This window comes from Macrobrachium rosenbergii, chromosome 36 (genome assembly GCF_040412425.1).
Source record: "Macrobrachium rosenbergii isolate ZJJX-2024 chromosome 36, ASM4041242v1, whole genome shotgun sequence".
Classification (NCBI taxonomy): domain Eukaryota; kingdom Metazoa; phylum Arthropoda; class Malacostraca; order Decapoda; family Palaemonidae; genus Macrobrachium; species Macrobrachium rosenbergii.
Window position 1 is genome coordinate 9,067,631 of NC_089776.1, and position 17,377 is coordinate 9,085,007.

A 17,377-nucleotide genomic window follows, 5' to 3' on the forward strand; every position below is an offset into this window, starting at 1 on the left:
TAAATACAGTAAATAATAAGTCTAACATGGTCTAGTGAATATATATATAAAGGTATAAAAGTTTTTAAAAATTTTCAATGAAAGTAGTAATTGTTTGGGAGATAAATACATAATTGCTGAGTATATATGGAGGTACTATACAGATTTAAGAAGCATTCAGTGAAATACTGATTGTAAAGTGCTTTCAAAGGGTAAAATTTATGACTGGATAACATTTCATGACCTCAATTAATAATTGCAATCACTATCAAATTTGTAATTGTTTAATTACCCTTCTATTACAAACCTGAAACACCATAATGAATTCCTAAAGCCTATGATGTATGTGAAATGGCTATCTTGAAATAAATCTGTCCAAACTTCATCTTTTATCATTTTTACATAAATCTGAAAATATTTCAAATTTACATCTTATTTAATTTCAAACAACATATGAGCATGACTTTCTTTAATAAGAATTTTATAAGTAAAATATTAGAACCTTAGACTCATCTTCAGTAAATTTCTCATGCAGTGTTGAAAGCTTTGCTACAATATAAGCCCTAGATATTACCTAAGACTACCTGTGACATTTAGATATTTCACTTTGGTATTAGCTTTCCTGTATCATACATTTTATACTGTAGTTGATGTTGAAGTAACCAAGATTAACAATTAAAAACTACAATAATAATAATGATGCTAGTTATTTAATACTTATAACACCAATATAAAAAGAATGAAAAATACAAGAACAGAGCAACATAATACCTGCAGTATTGCCTATACACAAATGCTGTGTCAAACAAAAATCTATAGCGTAACCCAATGTAGCAAGGAAAACAAAATATATGAAGAAGGAAAGGGCAACATATAAAGTCCAGAAGGAGAATGATGAGATTTTTAAAACTAAAACACATTATTTAATACAAATCCATCACTCTATGTGTCTAATCCTGTAGTCAGCAGTTCCCCAGATACACAAAAGAACATTCATTTGGCCAGGTGTCCTTCTAATGGTAATTTTGGTAGTTTTATCATACCCTGTGTAGTCCAGAGTTATTAAACCAGGTGTGGGGTCAGGTAGTTGCTATTTTTATTATATAAACTGACCACTGTCTAAGTTTACATGTTACATGCCTGAGTAGCAATTCTGGTGGAAAGGCTTTTCCGTTGTACAAAAATTCCAACCATAAGGCATTGAAGTAGGTATGCTCGAGTCAGGAAATCAAATCTTTGTACCAATAAGGAGTCATGATTCAAGTCTGCAACTTTGTAGTAAGGCCACAAAATATCTAGAAAAATAAGAAACTAGTCATAAAGACTCCATCATCCACAGAAGAACCTCCTGTTCTTCTTCAGTGAAGATCTGAATGGAGTGACTGCCAGTAACAATAATGAAACTCCAACAGATTACCTTCCAAATAACAATAAGCTCCCTCCCAACACCCATTGAGTGGAAGCATTAGAACATTGATGGCCCTCTGCTAACTGCTACTATGGTAGCTTGGATTGAAGCAAGAGCCCATACTTCCAGTTAGGTTGTAGCACAGATAGACCGAGTCAGTAGAAGTGGAACGTCTGGTGCTGTAAACACACACACATCAGTGTGAGCAGAATGTTTACAACCCATCAGGAAATACATCAACTAAAAAAATTCGAGTAAGTTCTGCTCCACCCTCTAACGAAGACTGAGCAAGGGATAGCTTACTCTTCCTTGCTTACGTTTACCTGTTTAACAATAGCCTCAGTAGTAGTGATCCTTCAAGAAACAACATCAGCAAGCCAAGCCTTATAACTTACTAGAACACCACAGTGCTTAAACTATCCAAAGACACAGAGTATCAGAATACCCTGCAAATATGGCATACAAACTTTACCAGCAACACTCACTCCTATACTATAACAATAATGAATGGTTTACTTCAATATATTAAGAAGTTGTGAATGCAATGATGGCAACACTAAAGCTATTTCAATGTAGTATATATACATAATTCACCAAACTGCTTTGAATATTTTCTCCAAGAGAAGTTATTGCTAATAACATACAGCAGTTATTCAAACAGGTGCACATACAAAGGCCAACGTATTAGTAACTGGGAACTTACAGCTGGTGAAGGAATAATATACACAATAATTAAGGAAACTGGAAGAATTACGAACATAAAAACAAAATAAATTTTGAAATTCATACAGAAACCTTGACGTACCAAGAAAACCTACGAAAATGCAACAACTTTTCAGAAGCAAAGGCAGCATTTTGCTGCTTTCTTGACAGCCACACACACAATGATTTACCATCACGAATACCACCAGGAGCACTGCTCACGCTGACATCTGACCAAGCAAGGGTTCTTCTCCCTTTTGCTTGTCTAGGGAGCTGCTGACAGCAAGATTAGGAACTTGTAAACTGATGGGGCTACGTTGAAAAGTGATTACTGTATTGACATCACCTATTTTTCACTGAGAAAAGTAAAACAGTAAAAAAATACTGCTGAAAACTGTCAAGTGTCCTTGTGACTGCATGTAGCAGGGAGAACTGATCATTCACAAACAATTCTTAAACTGTTACCAAGCCAAAAGTCCAGAGCTACTTGCATTCATAATGTATTTTTTATACTGCTTTGGTTTTCTTGTGTATATAGTTCACTGCAGTTGGAATATGAAAACACTGGGACCTATAAGGTCATTCAGCGCTGAAAGGGAAATTGAGAGTAAAGGAGGTTTTAAAGATGGAACAGGAGTAAAACTTTGTGGTTGCACTGTGAAACAATTACTAGGAGAGGGTAGAAAGATGGAAGAAAGAGATAAGAACAGAGATACAGTAAAATGAATGGAAGGGGTTGCAGCTGGGGGCCAAAGGGATGCTGCAAGGATCCTCAAGTAATTCCTACAGTGCACCACGTGAGGTGCAATGACAGCACTACCCCCCTGTGGGATGTATATAACGCATGTAAAGTGTTCAGTTACTTTAAAAAAGGCAATAATTGCTCTTGCTCCATTCCTTCTTCCCCTTACTACCCTTGTCTTCTTTCCTTCACATATTTTTCTTTTCCTCCCTGCTGCATAAATCTACACTGCCAAAACCTCACAAACAAAGAGGATCAATGAAATGTCTGAAAAGCTGATCAACTTAGAAGTCGTGACTGATATAGTAAATAAGGGTGAGAGATTTATTTGCTGCTAATTAGTTGCAATTATAGTTCAACCCATACACTGAGGCAATTTACTCAGTAGCTAAAGAAGTTTTAGTGCTGCTAGGAAGGATAGTGAGGAAGCGTAAGTGTGCTGGACGTAAGCAGTTCCAAAGATATATAACGATGCTAAAGAGTTAAATTTTTTAAAAATAGGCACTTTATTCTTTGGAAGCTTGCTTATGTTAAATAATAATAATAATAATAATAATAATAATAATAATAATAATAATAATAATAATAATGTGTTAGGGACATTCAGAGAATAATTCAGTGTAAGGGACATTTACAGACAACATGGTTAAGAGCTGACAGCACCAACAAATCTGATACATAGTCTTGCTATTCATGCACCAGGCAGTGTAATTTTTGCTAAATTGCTAGTTTCTCGGTCAGGAAATTTGAAATCTTCATATAAGCAGATTATTGTGCGATTAAAGCAGGTAGGAAAAGGGGAGTTCCAAATGCATCATATTAACCTAACCACTGCTTTGCCTGTTTATAACTCTGATTCAGAAACTGTTCCTTTATCTACACTATTATTAACAACGTTTGAAAAACACTTTATTACAGTACAGAGCTACTGCATGGAGTAAATTATAAATTGACCATGAATTTATAAATAAACTAACATTAGCAAATCTGAAAAAATCCAACAGTCTCCACATTGCTGAAACTTGTACGGAAGCCCAGGTCAAAATTACTTTTGAAACAAAGGGAGATAAGAGGTGATAGCACTAACAAAACAAGGTACACTCAAACCCCCAAATGCATTTTATGCAAATAAACATTTTCAACAAGGTCAACATGTTCAATCAAAACAGACAACACAAATCATTCAAAAAAAGTACTGAAACCAGATAAAATGTTTTCCATTAGATGACTTATTGATGAAAAAACAATCTACAAATGCAAGTTACATGGTGTTCCTGCCTTTGGAAACCCATAACCTTCCACTGCCTTTAGAAATTCATAACCTCCCAATCTGGATGTGGCCCTACAACCCTTGCATCTCAATTTCTGATAACTGGTTTCTTTTCCTTACATAAAACTGCCCAAACAGAAGTCTTACTATTGCAGTAGCAGCAATATCAATTCCTTAAAACTTGTTGCATAATTATATTTTATTGCTCCTAAGCTCAGCTTCTGTTTTAAAATTATCATATACAGAAAACATGTGGTCACTCTAAAAGATGTTATATATCTAAGGAAAATCTATAAAAAGCACCAACGGCATCTATTCTACATCACCCACTGCAAAGACCTGTGACAGTCGCATACTTCTGTAACTAATCTGCAGATAAACTACCAGCCACCTGAACTACAACTCTGAATTATCATTTGCTTCACAACTTTATCACATTCTAAAAATGAAGAGATTTATGATACAAAGTTATCAATTGGAGTTAATTGAAAGAAAACGCATGTCATATTTCTGCTATGTTTAACTTTAAATCAACAAACTGCATCCTAATTTAGCTATTTAGGAGGGAAATTTTCCAGCTTACCCTTTCACATTATTTCTCTTCTCATCAGTAATGAAAATTCCCAGTCAATTTCAGTAGTTAATACCCAACCACTTCTACATCAACTATTTTCGTACACAGTTCACTACAGACTTACCTGCACTAAAAAATTCTTGGCAGTACTTAACAATACATACTCCAAACCCCTACCGTATGTTACCTCTTACTGATATTACTGAAACCTTATTCTTAAATCTAAAAGGTCAAGCAATATCACATTTGTTCCACCTCTCAGGCAACTAACTAGAAGCTATCTCACATTCAGCACACTTCTTTCTCAAGCTGTAATTTCAAAACACTTCCACATTTCATAAAGACTAAAACAATTCACGATAATATTTGCTATACAAGACGGAAGAGTGTTCTACTGTAAGTGTTAAATGATGGTCAAGTATTTCAACAACTAGAGTGTTAGACTTGTGTGCACACATGGATACAGTGCCACTGGCCTCTTTATATACTTACACACACCTAAATTAACTTATGGAAAACATTACACTTAGGAAAGAAAAGCATCATTCTCTGTTAAGAGTCAAAGTCAGATACCATGCAATGCTTTAAAAAAAAAAAAGGAGGGGGAATAATTATTCAGAGTGCACTCTTGAGCATAAAACAAATCCAAATAGTAAGTAAATATCATCTGGTAATATACAAGTCAATTATGAACCCTTTCACAAACAACAGAGGGCTGAAGTGCAATATTAAAATGTTATGAGAAATGCAATATTAGGCCACAAAGGACTCGTAAAAGAATCCTATTTAAGTAGAGGAGCCAATCACTCCTGCTGTGGCTCAGCCTCCCTATGAGGCCGCTGTGCCCATTACAGCTGTGGGCTGATGACTTGGGTGGTGGCTACCTGTCTTGGAGGCGTTTGATGATGCCCTCTGCCTGGTAGTTGGCAGGGCGAGGTAGAGACGCTGCAGAGGAAGGAATCAAAGACTCTGTGCCCCACAATCTCTGATCTTGTCCGCTCATTATCGCAGCATTCTCGGTTGACGAACTGTACTGAAGGCTGATTGTATCGCAAACTTCTTGGCTTATCTCCCCATCAACACCAGTTGCCTAAAGAAAAGTTAGTCGTCAGTTAGTTACTCATATTAAAAATGCTTATCAAAGTGACAAAAACAACAAATTAAAAATTTAAGCATTTCACATACTTGTACAAAAGCTACTTTTCATGCCAAAAACCTCGTAATGGATAACGTACCTTTGCGTTAGCACCAGCTTTCTGCAGTTGCTGTTTCTCCCATTCACGCTCGTGGTCACTATCCTCACTTCCGTCACCAGCTGGAAATTAGACTCAAGTCATTAAAATTGTTCATCCAATCACCATTAAAAAAAAACTGGAAAAACTTGTACATCCAACTCCCATTTAAATTAGAGACCACTGGACACCCAAATTACCATGGGAGTATTTTAACAGAACCTTGACACCTGTGACTACAAACATACCATTAGTGCTAAGCACTTACAGATTTTTGTTTTTAGTTAGGAGTAAAAATTGTGGCAAAACAAACTTAAAATATATAAAGCAACCCCACTGGGACAGAAAGGAGACTGCAAGAAACCCTTAGTACTGCTTACAGTGTGCCATGCAAGGTCCACAGTTGACAATATGGCCCCGTATGAAGCTCTGATAGAACTAACACTACAAGACAATAAGTACTCATACATTTCTTTATATGCAGTTATTACTGTATTTTAAAAAGTATGGAGTACTACAATACACTGTAAAACTACAAACTCAATGATACGCCTTCTGTAAAATTCTCTATCTGTCTTAACTCTGCCTCTTACACACAGGAAATTATTTAGCCATTCAGCACAGGGCATTCAACCACAAACACTGAGGGAATTCAACTGATCTTCAGCACTATGCCATAGATGATCCAACAATGATTATCATGTAGAGAGTTGTCTAATGCCATTGTTCATACAACATGGGATTAAACAAAAAAGTTACCATACCAGCATAAGTCAAAAGTTCTACATATTTTCATTATCATTATACTGTATTAAAGTTTACTGAGACTACTGAATCAAAATTCTACTCTTAATACCATAGGGTTCATTTGAGGATTTGTTTTTAAGTCAAAAGTGAAATATTAGAGAAACCCTGTTGTAGAAGGTGGAGAGCTAGAAAATAAGGGACCATAAGGATGAAAAGAAAGTAACATCTACGACTAAACAAGATCCTAATACAGATGACTAAAACATCTTTAAACACCATCCACATGCTGTATATACACCATGGTACAATTAGCAACTCCATGAGAAAAGCAGCCCTTACCTTGTGCTGCATCAAAGGCCTCTCTTCTCTGCTCTCGATCTCTTGCTTGATGATTCATGGAGAAGTCCATTCGCGATGTTCCTTCTTCATCATCACTACGGTCATTGTCATCCTCCCGCACCAAGCGCCCTTTTGATTCTTCAAACCTGCGGGTAAGTCCGAGTCACCGTTACACCTCCATTAATAATAAAAATAAAACGAAAAAGTTCTCTCTGCATAAAAAAATTTTAATTAGTATTTTCATCCATCGATATCATTAAGCTTAAAACATAACTCCCATATAGCTGGCTCATACGATTAAATATATAAAAAACATTGTAAAGTGACACCACAAAGGCAAACAGTTCAGAGATTTCTTAATATTATTCACTTCTGAAAGGAAGGGTACAACATCTGGCATACTGAATACAGTATGGTTTGTACTGCATTACCAACACTGTGCATTAACAGTGCTCTACAAAATGTGCCAACACAAATCCCAGAGATGTGTGTGCATAACTTTTTCAAATATCATTCAAAATAACTTCTGACAAGAAATTTTTTGTAAATACAGTGTTCTTTACCAGAACATTAAGTTTAATCATCCAGCTGAACACAGGAATGCTCTGAACAGCAATAAACTGCCAAGAATAAAAACTATCAATTTACTTTAGAAAAGTTTGCCTGCAAAGGAAAATAGATGCATTAATACGTTTTTCATATTATAGGTAAATATCCACTGTATGGGGGAAATCATTCCTATGCTAAGTTGAAGAGTTGTTCATAACTGATGGGAAAATGTTTCTGGTACTGGTTTTTGTTGAGGAACTGTCTTGCAAAAATATTTCATTATGTGTTTCTTCGAAACATTTTAAGTAAATTCATACATGTTGCAGGGTACTTTAGAACTTAATTATTGAGGTACTGGCTGTAGATTATCATAACCTCAAATGGCACTTGCAATAATTGGTGACTTCTGCGTAGGGAAGGGAACCTAGACTGTACAAATAATAGGGGCCAACTGTAAACGAAACCATAAACTAAGCAAGTAGTAGATTGCCATTAAATTCAACCTTAAATCGGGAAAAATGCCTTACAAAGATAATGACCTATTAAGGCCACCTAAATGAAAAGCATTACTAAGAAAATATAAAATGAAAAACATCATAAACTACTTCTCCAATTAGTAAAAGATAATTAAGTTCATCCTGCAGAGGGACTAACCTTATGGTGTCTTCCAGAGGAATATTATCGCCTCTTTCTCTGGCTTGCTGCCTTTGTTTCCTGATGGCATGAATCATATTTGCATCTGGGATCTGACCACCTGCGAAAAATTACACTCTGAAAACACTGGTGTGTCTCTGTTTCACTAGATACCGATTGGGCAGGAGCTTATATCTGAACAACTATAAAGTTAGTAGTGATGCGCTTGGTGTAAAGTGTCAAAGCTTGCTGAACTGACAAAATGCAATGGTAAATTGAAGGAAATTCTTTTTATTCATATATATATTATTAGCAATTAATCAATGCAACAAAAGTATACCATTGCAATGATAAAATGGACTTTTGATTTTAAAACTTAGGCTTTAAAATTGGTACAAATCTGCTATCATCAGATACCAAATACCAATCACAGACTAGTAAAGTATGGTTTCAATTTTAAAGGAAACCATGACAAAATTATCTCAATATACCTTCACCTAAATGTTACTATTTATGTCTAAGATATGATGACTGAAATACCCTAAAAATAATATGTTTTATTACGCTGCTAAAATCTCTACACTCCATGATTTCAATTTTAATGAAAACTATGGCAAAGTTTTCTAATGATACCTTTATTTGAGAAGTTAATCTTTGATGTATAAGAATACCATGAGAGAAAGTAATTAAGTATAGTTCTGAACTTTACTGTGACACCACAATCTTTTAACAAATACCGTATTTCCCAGTGTCGAAGATGTTACCCCTTTCCTAAAATGAGTCTCGGAAATTTACCGTATATCCTAAGAAGTCAGAGGTTACATTTTTCGTCACCGTATCATAACCCTCAAGGAAGATTATATTGTTAGACAGTAATCAGAATTCCTGTAAATGACCTCTAAACATAGTGTACAAATTATCCTTAGGTAAAATAGTAAATAAACGAGTCTCATAAAAAACAAAAAGTATACATAGTCACAAAGACTCCTTCCCATATCGGCAGATTACAGTAGACGAGTTAATGGATGAGTAGTAACTTAACTGTTGTATGTCAATGTTGCCAATATTTTTTATCTTCTCAAAAATCCCTGAACTTAGGGAATATTATTACCAGACAAAAGCAAAACCTGCATTGAGTTGAAGAGTTTACCAGTAAATCGTACTATAGCAAGAATATTATAATATCAAAGAGGAAATTTTATAATATGATGCGTTTTTATGACAGTTTCCTAAAAATTCACTCTTGAATTTTTATATTTAGTAACAATATGCAAAATATATTCAGGTAATGAAGATTGTTTTTTGTTATTTGTAGTAAGCTATCTGTATAATGAATATTTTAATCTCTATTCTATTTTTATTCCATTCTATTTGAGATGATATGTTCTCACAATGTTTCATTAATATGCAACTGTGTAATAAAATGTCATTCTGTATTTTAAATATGTCCTTATCGAGTGTTTAGTTTCCTTTAAATATTCAGAAAACTGCTGCTTCAGTCTACATTAATCAAAGTCTTAATAGTACTGCACCAGCTGCAGCCCCTTCCATTTGCCATACTGAGACACTGTTTGTCAAGAAAATTTCTGATGTAACAACTTGGTAGCTTGTATCATATGCATTACTTGGTAATCTGTTCTAATCTTTCAGTCTGCTGTTATGGCAATCTTCAGGAAAGCTATTTACTATCCAAATAAATGAACCTGAAAACACATACCCTAATCCAAGATACTTCAATACAATGAGACAATTGAATGTAAGCAGTGTGCCAAACAAAACAAAGCCCTCAACTTGTGTGTTGCCGCTTTACTTTTATGTTTATTTTTTATTTTCAAAATTCAGCTGGTCAAGACAAGTGCTTTTTCAAGGTCATAGCATCTCCGACACAGGGAAATAATGCAAGTTGACTGGAAAGCTATAAAACAAAATAATAAAGCTCTAAACTAAATAGGAGCTGGATCTTTTTAAAAATCTGATACTTCTACCTATTTGTTATGGAAAAGAAGGATCCTAACCAAAAAATATGTCATTTTTTAAACCTTAATGAACTCCTCCATACACAACCCATTACTACAATTAGCCTCCATACATAGTCAGTAAATTGTGAAGATGCTTCAATCTCCCTGAAATGAAGAAAGAAGACAACAGTCACCACAGAATGGGCATATGTGGATCCTTAGGTCTCTGATAGCAGTCAGTCAGTAGTCATGCTGTCTGATCCATGAGCTACCAGAAAAAGCAAGGTCAGGAGAGGGGAACTCGCACTAAAAGTAACAGGAAGGGATAAAGATTGATTACTGGTAATTATTCTTCCATTCTGCTTTGAAAAGGAATTCAGCAAGTCACTTAGTCACAAAAACAAATGAGATAACTAGAACCAAATAGAAAGTAAGTTCCAGAACATAGAGGACATGATGACAATTGTAAGGTACCACCAGATCATTTCCATGCCACTGCAAACACATGAATACTGACTGTGACTGTTGGGGACCTAAGGATCTGCTCACATGCAATGGTGACTGTCACTATCTTTATGAGTAATCATGGCTTTGGTACAAATATTGCAACCACTTATGTGGGATAGTTACAATCAATGGGTTTTTGTGAGACTTAGTCACATATCAAAGTGAAAAGAAAATACCTTTACAGCAACTCACTACGACTATGTTATATGAAAGAAAAGATTTTCAAAGGCAACTGAATGTTCCATTAAAAACTATTCATGATCCCATTATCTAGTAAATAGTGGTCCCATTAGCACTGCAACTGTAATCTCCAAGCCAAGTTAACAGTAAAACGCATGAAAAATCAAAATATTTCTAACAATGCAAAGTAATGATATGCCAGTGCTTTAAATGATATACCAGAATTCGAAACATAATATTTTACAATGTTTTGTTGATAATTCAAAGATATTCCTCCCTCATGTATCGAAGACAAAGAAGAGACTTATGGATAGCAATGAAGGAAATCTTTAACTGGAATCACTTCCAAACTAAATTATGCTACATCATGTTCTACTGCATCATTACTTCCAGTTCCAAAACTGTTGAGGCAGTTAATACTAACTACGGTAATACATAAAAAATATACCATGTCCTGACACAGTACAATATTCTCAACCTGAATTTTTAATGCTTCAAGATACTAGCAGATACGTTGAGTGGAGGAAGTCGTGGACTTTGAAATGGCCCTGTTTCATACCTTTTGGTGAAATTAGATCAATATACAGGGATTAGAGTTCTTTTCTTGTAATTACTCACGAAAATCATACCTTTTCTTCACTTGAGAATATATGAGGAGCTATTAAGTACCTTACTCTAGTACTATTCTTCCTAAGAGAGTATGGGAAATAATACAATGGTATGACTACCATTAGCACATTTACAAATGCACAAGGTCAGACATAGGATAGGCAGTGGCACCTGAAAAATATACCAACAAAAATAGAGACAATAAATGCATAAAGAATTAAACATATCTTTTCATACTGCTCAAATACAATACCAAGAAAATGGTACCAAGGAATGCCCTCGATAGTATGCTCCATATTTCCAAGTACTCAACGAGAATGAGCACACTTGCTGTAGCAACAGTGAGCTTTATTTCCAAGATCTTAACTGGATGGAAAATGTTTTCCAGTTAAGACACTAAAATTCCCAAACCTGTCAAATGAAAACTCTGTACCAACAGAAAAAAGTGCAAGTCATGCATATTACTTTGTAAAATTTTCTTCCATGGGTCAAGAGACTGGGAGGTCCTTGACTTCACAGATCGAAACTTGTGTCTTCCTGGAAGTTCCGGATCATCCTCATCTGAGTCACCTGGCTTGGCAGCAATGGCCTCTGCCTCCCTGCCATTAACAATTCTGATACCCAATTCATCCTGTAATGACAGAATAAAAGGGATGAAATACATATAATGACAGAATAAAAGGGATGAAACACATACAGAACATGTTCAAAAGTAGATTACACAGCAAAGAATAACCTCTAATGTTTGGGAAATGAGTCCTGCAAATGTAAGGCTCACATGGTAATATTACCTTTTCTATCTAGGTAACAGAAGAAAGTATAATAAAAAAAAAAAAAGAGGCTTTTTATAACAATCTCCAAGTGTTCATTATATAATTGGACCTGTGTTAAAACAAAGCCACACAATAGCTTAAAGACATCATTTTAAAAATATGCAATGTATTCCAGCAAATGAACCACTTTTGAAAAATAATACTATAAATGCAAAACACCAAAACTCATGTTGAAAGCTTGGGATGAGCAAGTTCAGTTTAAAATAAGTTTACATATTCTGCCTGTACTAACATGCCAACACCTCAAGTGAATTTTTGTACGGTTAACAAACTACTGGGACTAATATACATGACACTCTTGAGCTTGAAAATTCTACGTATATTAAAACTTGTATATTGGAAACACAAGGCTGTAGTGGAATCTTATCAGCAAATGCAATTACAATATATGAGAACACAGTACAGTACTTAAAATTTTTATCTCAAACCTGAGGTTTGGGAATGAATACATTAAATCTAATGGAATGATTTTTATATCCACAAGAACATTTTTATCGTAAAAACCCAACAGTACATTTCTACAAAATTTATCTTCTCATGGTTTTCATAGTTAGTCAATTTCATCTTAATAAAACTACTTCAACACTATCCTCCTCGATTATTCACACTATTTAATTCGTAAAATGCCTTGTTACTTATAATTCTGCATAAAAGCTATGGGATCCAACTATGAGCTTCTAACACTAATGACAAGTTTCTTCTGTACACACAACAGCTCAACGGTCACCCGTAAAACAAAATAATATACGCATATTGCTGCCATGCATGAAAAACAAGATCCCATTTCCTCAACACTCCAAAGAACAGCAGGTGGAATACCCAACATTTCTATTCTAATGATTCATCGCCTCTCACCTGTCTTCCTGAAAAAGAAATCTGGATTAAGTTGCCCTACCAATTCAGACATAGTTGGTCCTCCATTCTTGTCTTTTTCACGCAATTTCTCTTTCCCTTCCGCTAGCCTCTGCTTTTCCCTCTCCTCCCGCTTCTTCTCCTTTCTCTCTTTTTTCATTTCCTTCCGGAGCTTGTAGCTGAGGCTGGATTTCTTCTCTTGGAAAATGATGCCATCGTCAGCTGAAAAGTAAAATTTCTTGATGAATTTCTACACTGAGTTTCTAAGATTTTCAAATGTCTGACTGTTAACTCACTCATGTTAACTCTTCGCTTACTGTGAATCAAGACATATTTCTGTAAATATGACAAATTTTTAAAAGTGCTTTGTATGTTTCCTAACATATACAAACCTGAGGTCTTTACATATGGGATTAACTTCCAGCTCGCTCAAAGTTAATCCCATATGTAAAGACTGGGGTCTGTATTTGTGTAGGAACAATTCAGATTCAAAGCATATAGGTCAGTTTTATTTATGCCATTATTTCTGAAGGAAGTTGACAGTGAAACCAGAAAAAACTCAATGAGAATATACTTGAACAAACTCTAGCAGAATAGGCCTGCCAGCTTTGCACAAGCAGGGAGTTAACAAGTCCACAGGGAGACTGAGTGCTCTCACTTTTTCAAGATCAATTGGTATTCTGTGAGTTTGAAAATTACGGCAAGAAGATCAGAGTATGAGTACAGTACAGGCTGCTTTGTAGGTTGACATCTCTTTAGATATACAATAACCACAATCGAAAACTGTGGCCTTGACCAGGATGAGCACCAGAAATCACAAGATAACAGATAGGGTTAATGCATTGTGTTTTGCCTCCTCGGCTTCAAGTCTCTGTGTCTGGCAGATAACCTTGGTTATAAACCAATAACAATGGCAGGATCATGGACCTTAACCAACTAGGAACTGTGTGCTACAAGGAACTGGCATATTGGCATTAGCTAACAAATCCTTAAAGGATTTCTGCCACAGTGATGGTTAAGAAGAACTTGGAAACAGCCTCCAATCATGCCAATATCGGGGTGCTAAGTCTTTCAGAGTACAAATACAAAGGGTACACTAAAAATATGAAGTTAGTGTATAAAATCTGAATCAAACTGGTGAGACAGTACTTAGAGAAAATTAATTCAGGGAGATATGGACTGGATATTACCTATTTGTGAAAAGGGAGATTGGAAGGGGCCAATGTGTACACAAAATTAGGAAGAGCTGATGCAATTGGTAGATGAGTAGGGATGACTTTAACACCAAAATGCAAACATACATAAGTGAAAAGAAAGAGAAAAATATCTGACAAAAGGAGGGATGGATTATTAACAAAATCTGAATACGAAGAAAGAGACATGTACTTGTGAATGAATTCATGGATTTTGAGGTGGAACCAACAGAAATTCAGGATGGAAAACAATGACGGGGAGGAATCCCTTGTGCCAAGAAAGGACCCACTGACCTGAGTTAGGTTAGGTCACAATCCTATCATTTAATTTAATTTAGATTGCCCTATATTAAGTTAAGTGGAAGATCTAGGGAAGGCCAAGCCCCCAGCCAGTTAAGGACCCAGGGCCCTAGGTTGTTAAGTTAAATAAATCCTTGTACAGTCACCCCCTATTTACAAACATCCAAGGATACCAGACAGGGTTGAGCTTATTCTGAGAGTTAAAATTGTTTGAAGAGCTCCCTTTGCCACTCAGAGAGTTCAAATTTTGCTTGAGCCTATTCTGAGAGAGAGTAGAGTACTCTTGTACCATGTGACTCTCCAAAACCTACCTATTGGCCTTAGTGTGATTGTTAACTAACAGATATCCATTTGCAAATCAAATAATACAGTTGTACTGAGAATGATGATAATTTTAATAAAACTTGCTTTACTACATGCAATTAAATTTCATGCATTATTGTTATATTATTATCATATAATTTAAGAACATAGCGATCATGCCCAATTTGCATTCTGGTAGTCTTTACGTTCCTAAAATCATCAGTTGACTGTGTTTTACTGACATCATCACTGCCATTCATTGCTAAATTAAATGTATTTCAGAAATACATTTTTTCATATATCAACAAAGCTGAGTTTAAAAAAGACAACTTACTTTATTTATAAATACAGTAAATTAAAGGAAGTAAATGTGATGATTTCATCAGTTTCAGATACAGGCAGTCCTTGCTTATCGGCTGTGTCAGTTAACGGCGTTCTGGTTTTATGGTGCTTGGCTATCGTTAACCAGATTTCAGCGACAGTAAGCGGTTTATTGGCGCTGAAAAGCGGTTCACAGTGTCGATAAGCGGTTTATTGGCGCTTATGACATTGTAAACGCCATTTATTACCATAATTATCAGCGATTTTCGGTTAGCGGCACTCGGCCAGGAACAGACCCCTGTATTGCATTTGCCTGTTCCAAAACATTTTGTGGCTTGCACATTATTCATTTCTTCAGCCACAGCTACAACCTTAAAGTTAGTGGCATACATTCTAAACACTTTCTTCTCTATTGTGTGAGGGATGAAAATTAACAAGTTTTTAACAAGTTGACAACTATAATGGAAAGCTTAACAAATGTAAGTTATTTACAGTAAGTAACATAGACAAAGAGCTGTTTCTCAATTTGGTTATTCATGTCAGTGCTTACTGTTGTTTATGACCAACAGTAAGTGGTTGTTAAATATACAAAACAATAATGAATTCTTAGACAAACTACAAGTTTTTTAAGCCTGTCTGAATGTCTGAAAATTTATATTTAACCTAACTATTTATTAGTTAAAAGCTAAATTAGATATAATATGCATTATCAATGGCATCTGCCAAAACTGGGACAGACATGGAAAGCCTATCCTAATCTAATTTACGAAAAAAGAAACTTGCACATTAAGCATAGCCCCGTATAATCTACTGAAAATGTATCTCACACTATAAATGATATATATGAATTTATATGATAAAATCAAATAAGATCGCAGGGGACACAAGATCACATTTTAGAATTAAAAATATAATTACCTTATGTTTCAATATGTGCATTGAATATTTCTGACAATGCATCTTTCGCCGTAAAGTTTTACTGTAATATCAGCACCACTCCCATGAACGCCACGTTCAATACCAGCCCCAGTGGAATGAGTGGTAAGACAGAACACACACAAAATACAGTAAATATCTCGGTAACGGTAAATTTGCGGTAGATCTGAGAATGAGGTTCATATTGACAACGGCATCAAAACTGCAATGTCAAATACTAGTTTAAGGTACAACAATACCCGTAAGAGCTGTGACGCCCTCAGTAATTCTCGCTGCAGGTAGAATGCAGAGTGAGGGGTGAGGGGGTCACGAATTTCGGCCCGCCCCCGGCCACTTAGGGTAGGGCGTAATAGGGTTTGGTTAAGATTAGCCTGGCTAGGTCATATTCCATCTTTAGTGCCTCCAATAGAAATACCTACTAAGTTTACAGTAGCCCTGACCCCTTACTCTGGATATACCCACCCACCGCCTAATTTCCACTCGGGCGGCACACCAGCGTAACCTACCGATAGGTCCGACTGGGACAATGGGTAACCTAACCTACGATATGCTTTACTTTAGAGTCGAGCTACCTTTGCTTATAAAGCAGTCTGTGCCTATACATTTAAAGAAATGGCTCCTATATACCCCGAAGCAACACCAGACGAGGGAAACCGGCCTCGTTTTGGCCAACACGGAACGCGAAATCACCTTCCAGCTCGTCCTCGAAGCTCAGAACAGACTGCTTCTTGGGGACGGGCGCAGCCTTGTCCTTCTTCTTCTTCTCCTTCTTGGGCGCCGCCGGCAGCGATATGTTGGAGTCCTCATTGCTGGCGTTGGTGAGGGCGTCGCTGTCGCCGCCGCCGTCGTCGTCGCTCAGCCGCCTCAGACGTATGTTATGGTTTTTCCTCTTCTTGAACAGGTTCTTCTCCATCTTTCTCGTCGGTGTACACAAACATCTGCTGCTGGGGCGATGTTGACGTAGGGGCGCGTTACGGTAACACGCTCATACTAATGCATTATTTTTGGTCATCTGGTCCTTTTATGGCTTTTAATTTCCATAATTAAAACAAAAACTTGATCATTTAATTATTTATTAATAATTATCATAAATAATTGAGATCTGAACCAGTAATTTCCTCTGGATGCAAATTCGGGCGTTATAGTACCACACTCCCTCGGTCGCGTTAATTTTGATGCTCTGTTCTTTTCATGGCTTCTTATGCCCATA

The 17,377-nt window shown here is 36.0% G+C and overlaps 1 protein-coding gene across 1 annotated transcript in view; it reads right to left on the reverse strand.

Annotated features, from left to right (window-relative positions):
• The window catches only part of LOC136856603 (PAX3- and PAX7-binding protein 1), a 41,397-nt gene extending 24,272 nt beyond the window's left edge, over window positions 1–17,125 (reverse strand). Inside the window, exons 1-7 of the mRNA XM_067134533.1 lie at window positions 16,858–17,125; window positions 13,158–13,336; window positions 11,895–12,060; window positions 8,197–8,296; window positions 6,994–7,139; window positions 5,911–5,990; window positions 5,560–5,765 (exon numbers count right to left, since the gene is read on the reverse strand). Of these exons, the coding sequence (XP_066990634.1) occupies window positions 5,560–5,765; window positions 5,911–5,990; window positions 6,994–7,139; window positions 8,197–8,296; window positions 11,895–12,060; window positions 13,158–13,336; window positions 16,858–17,080 (1,100 nt within the window). The 5' untranslated portion in view covers window positions 17,081–17,125. The remainder of the gene's footprint in view (window positions 1–5,559; window positions 5,766–5,910; window positions 5,991–6,993; window positions 7,140–8,196; window positions 8,297–11,894; window positions 12,061–13,157; window positions 13,337–16,857) is intronic.
• Between the last annotated feature and the right edge of the window lie 252 nt (window positions 17,126–17,377).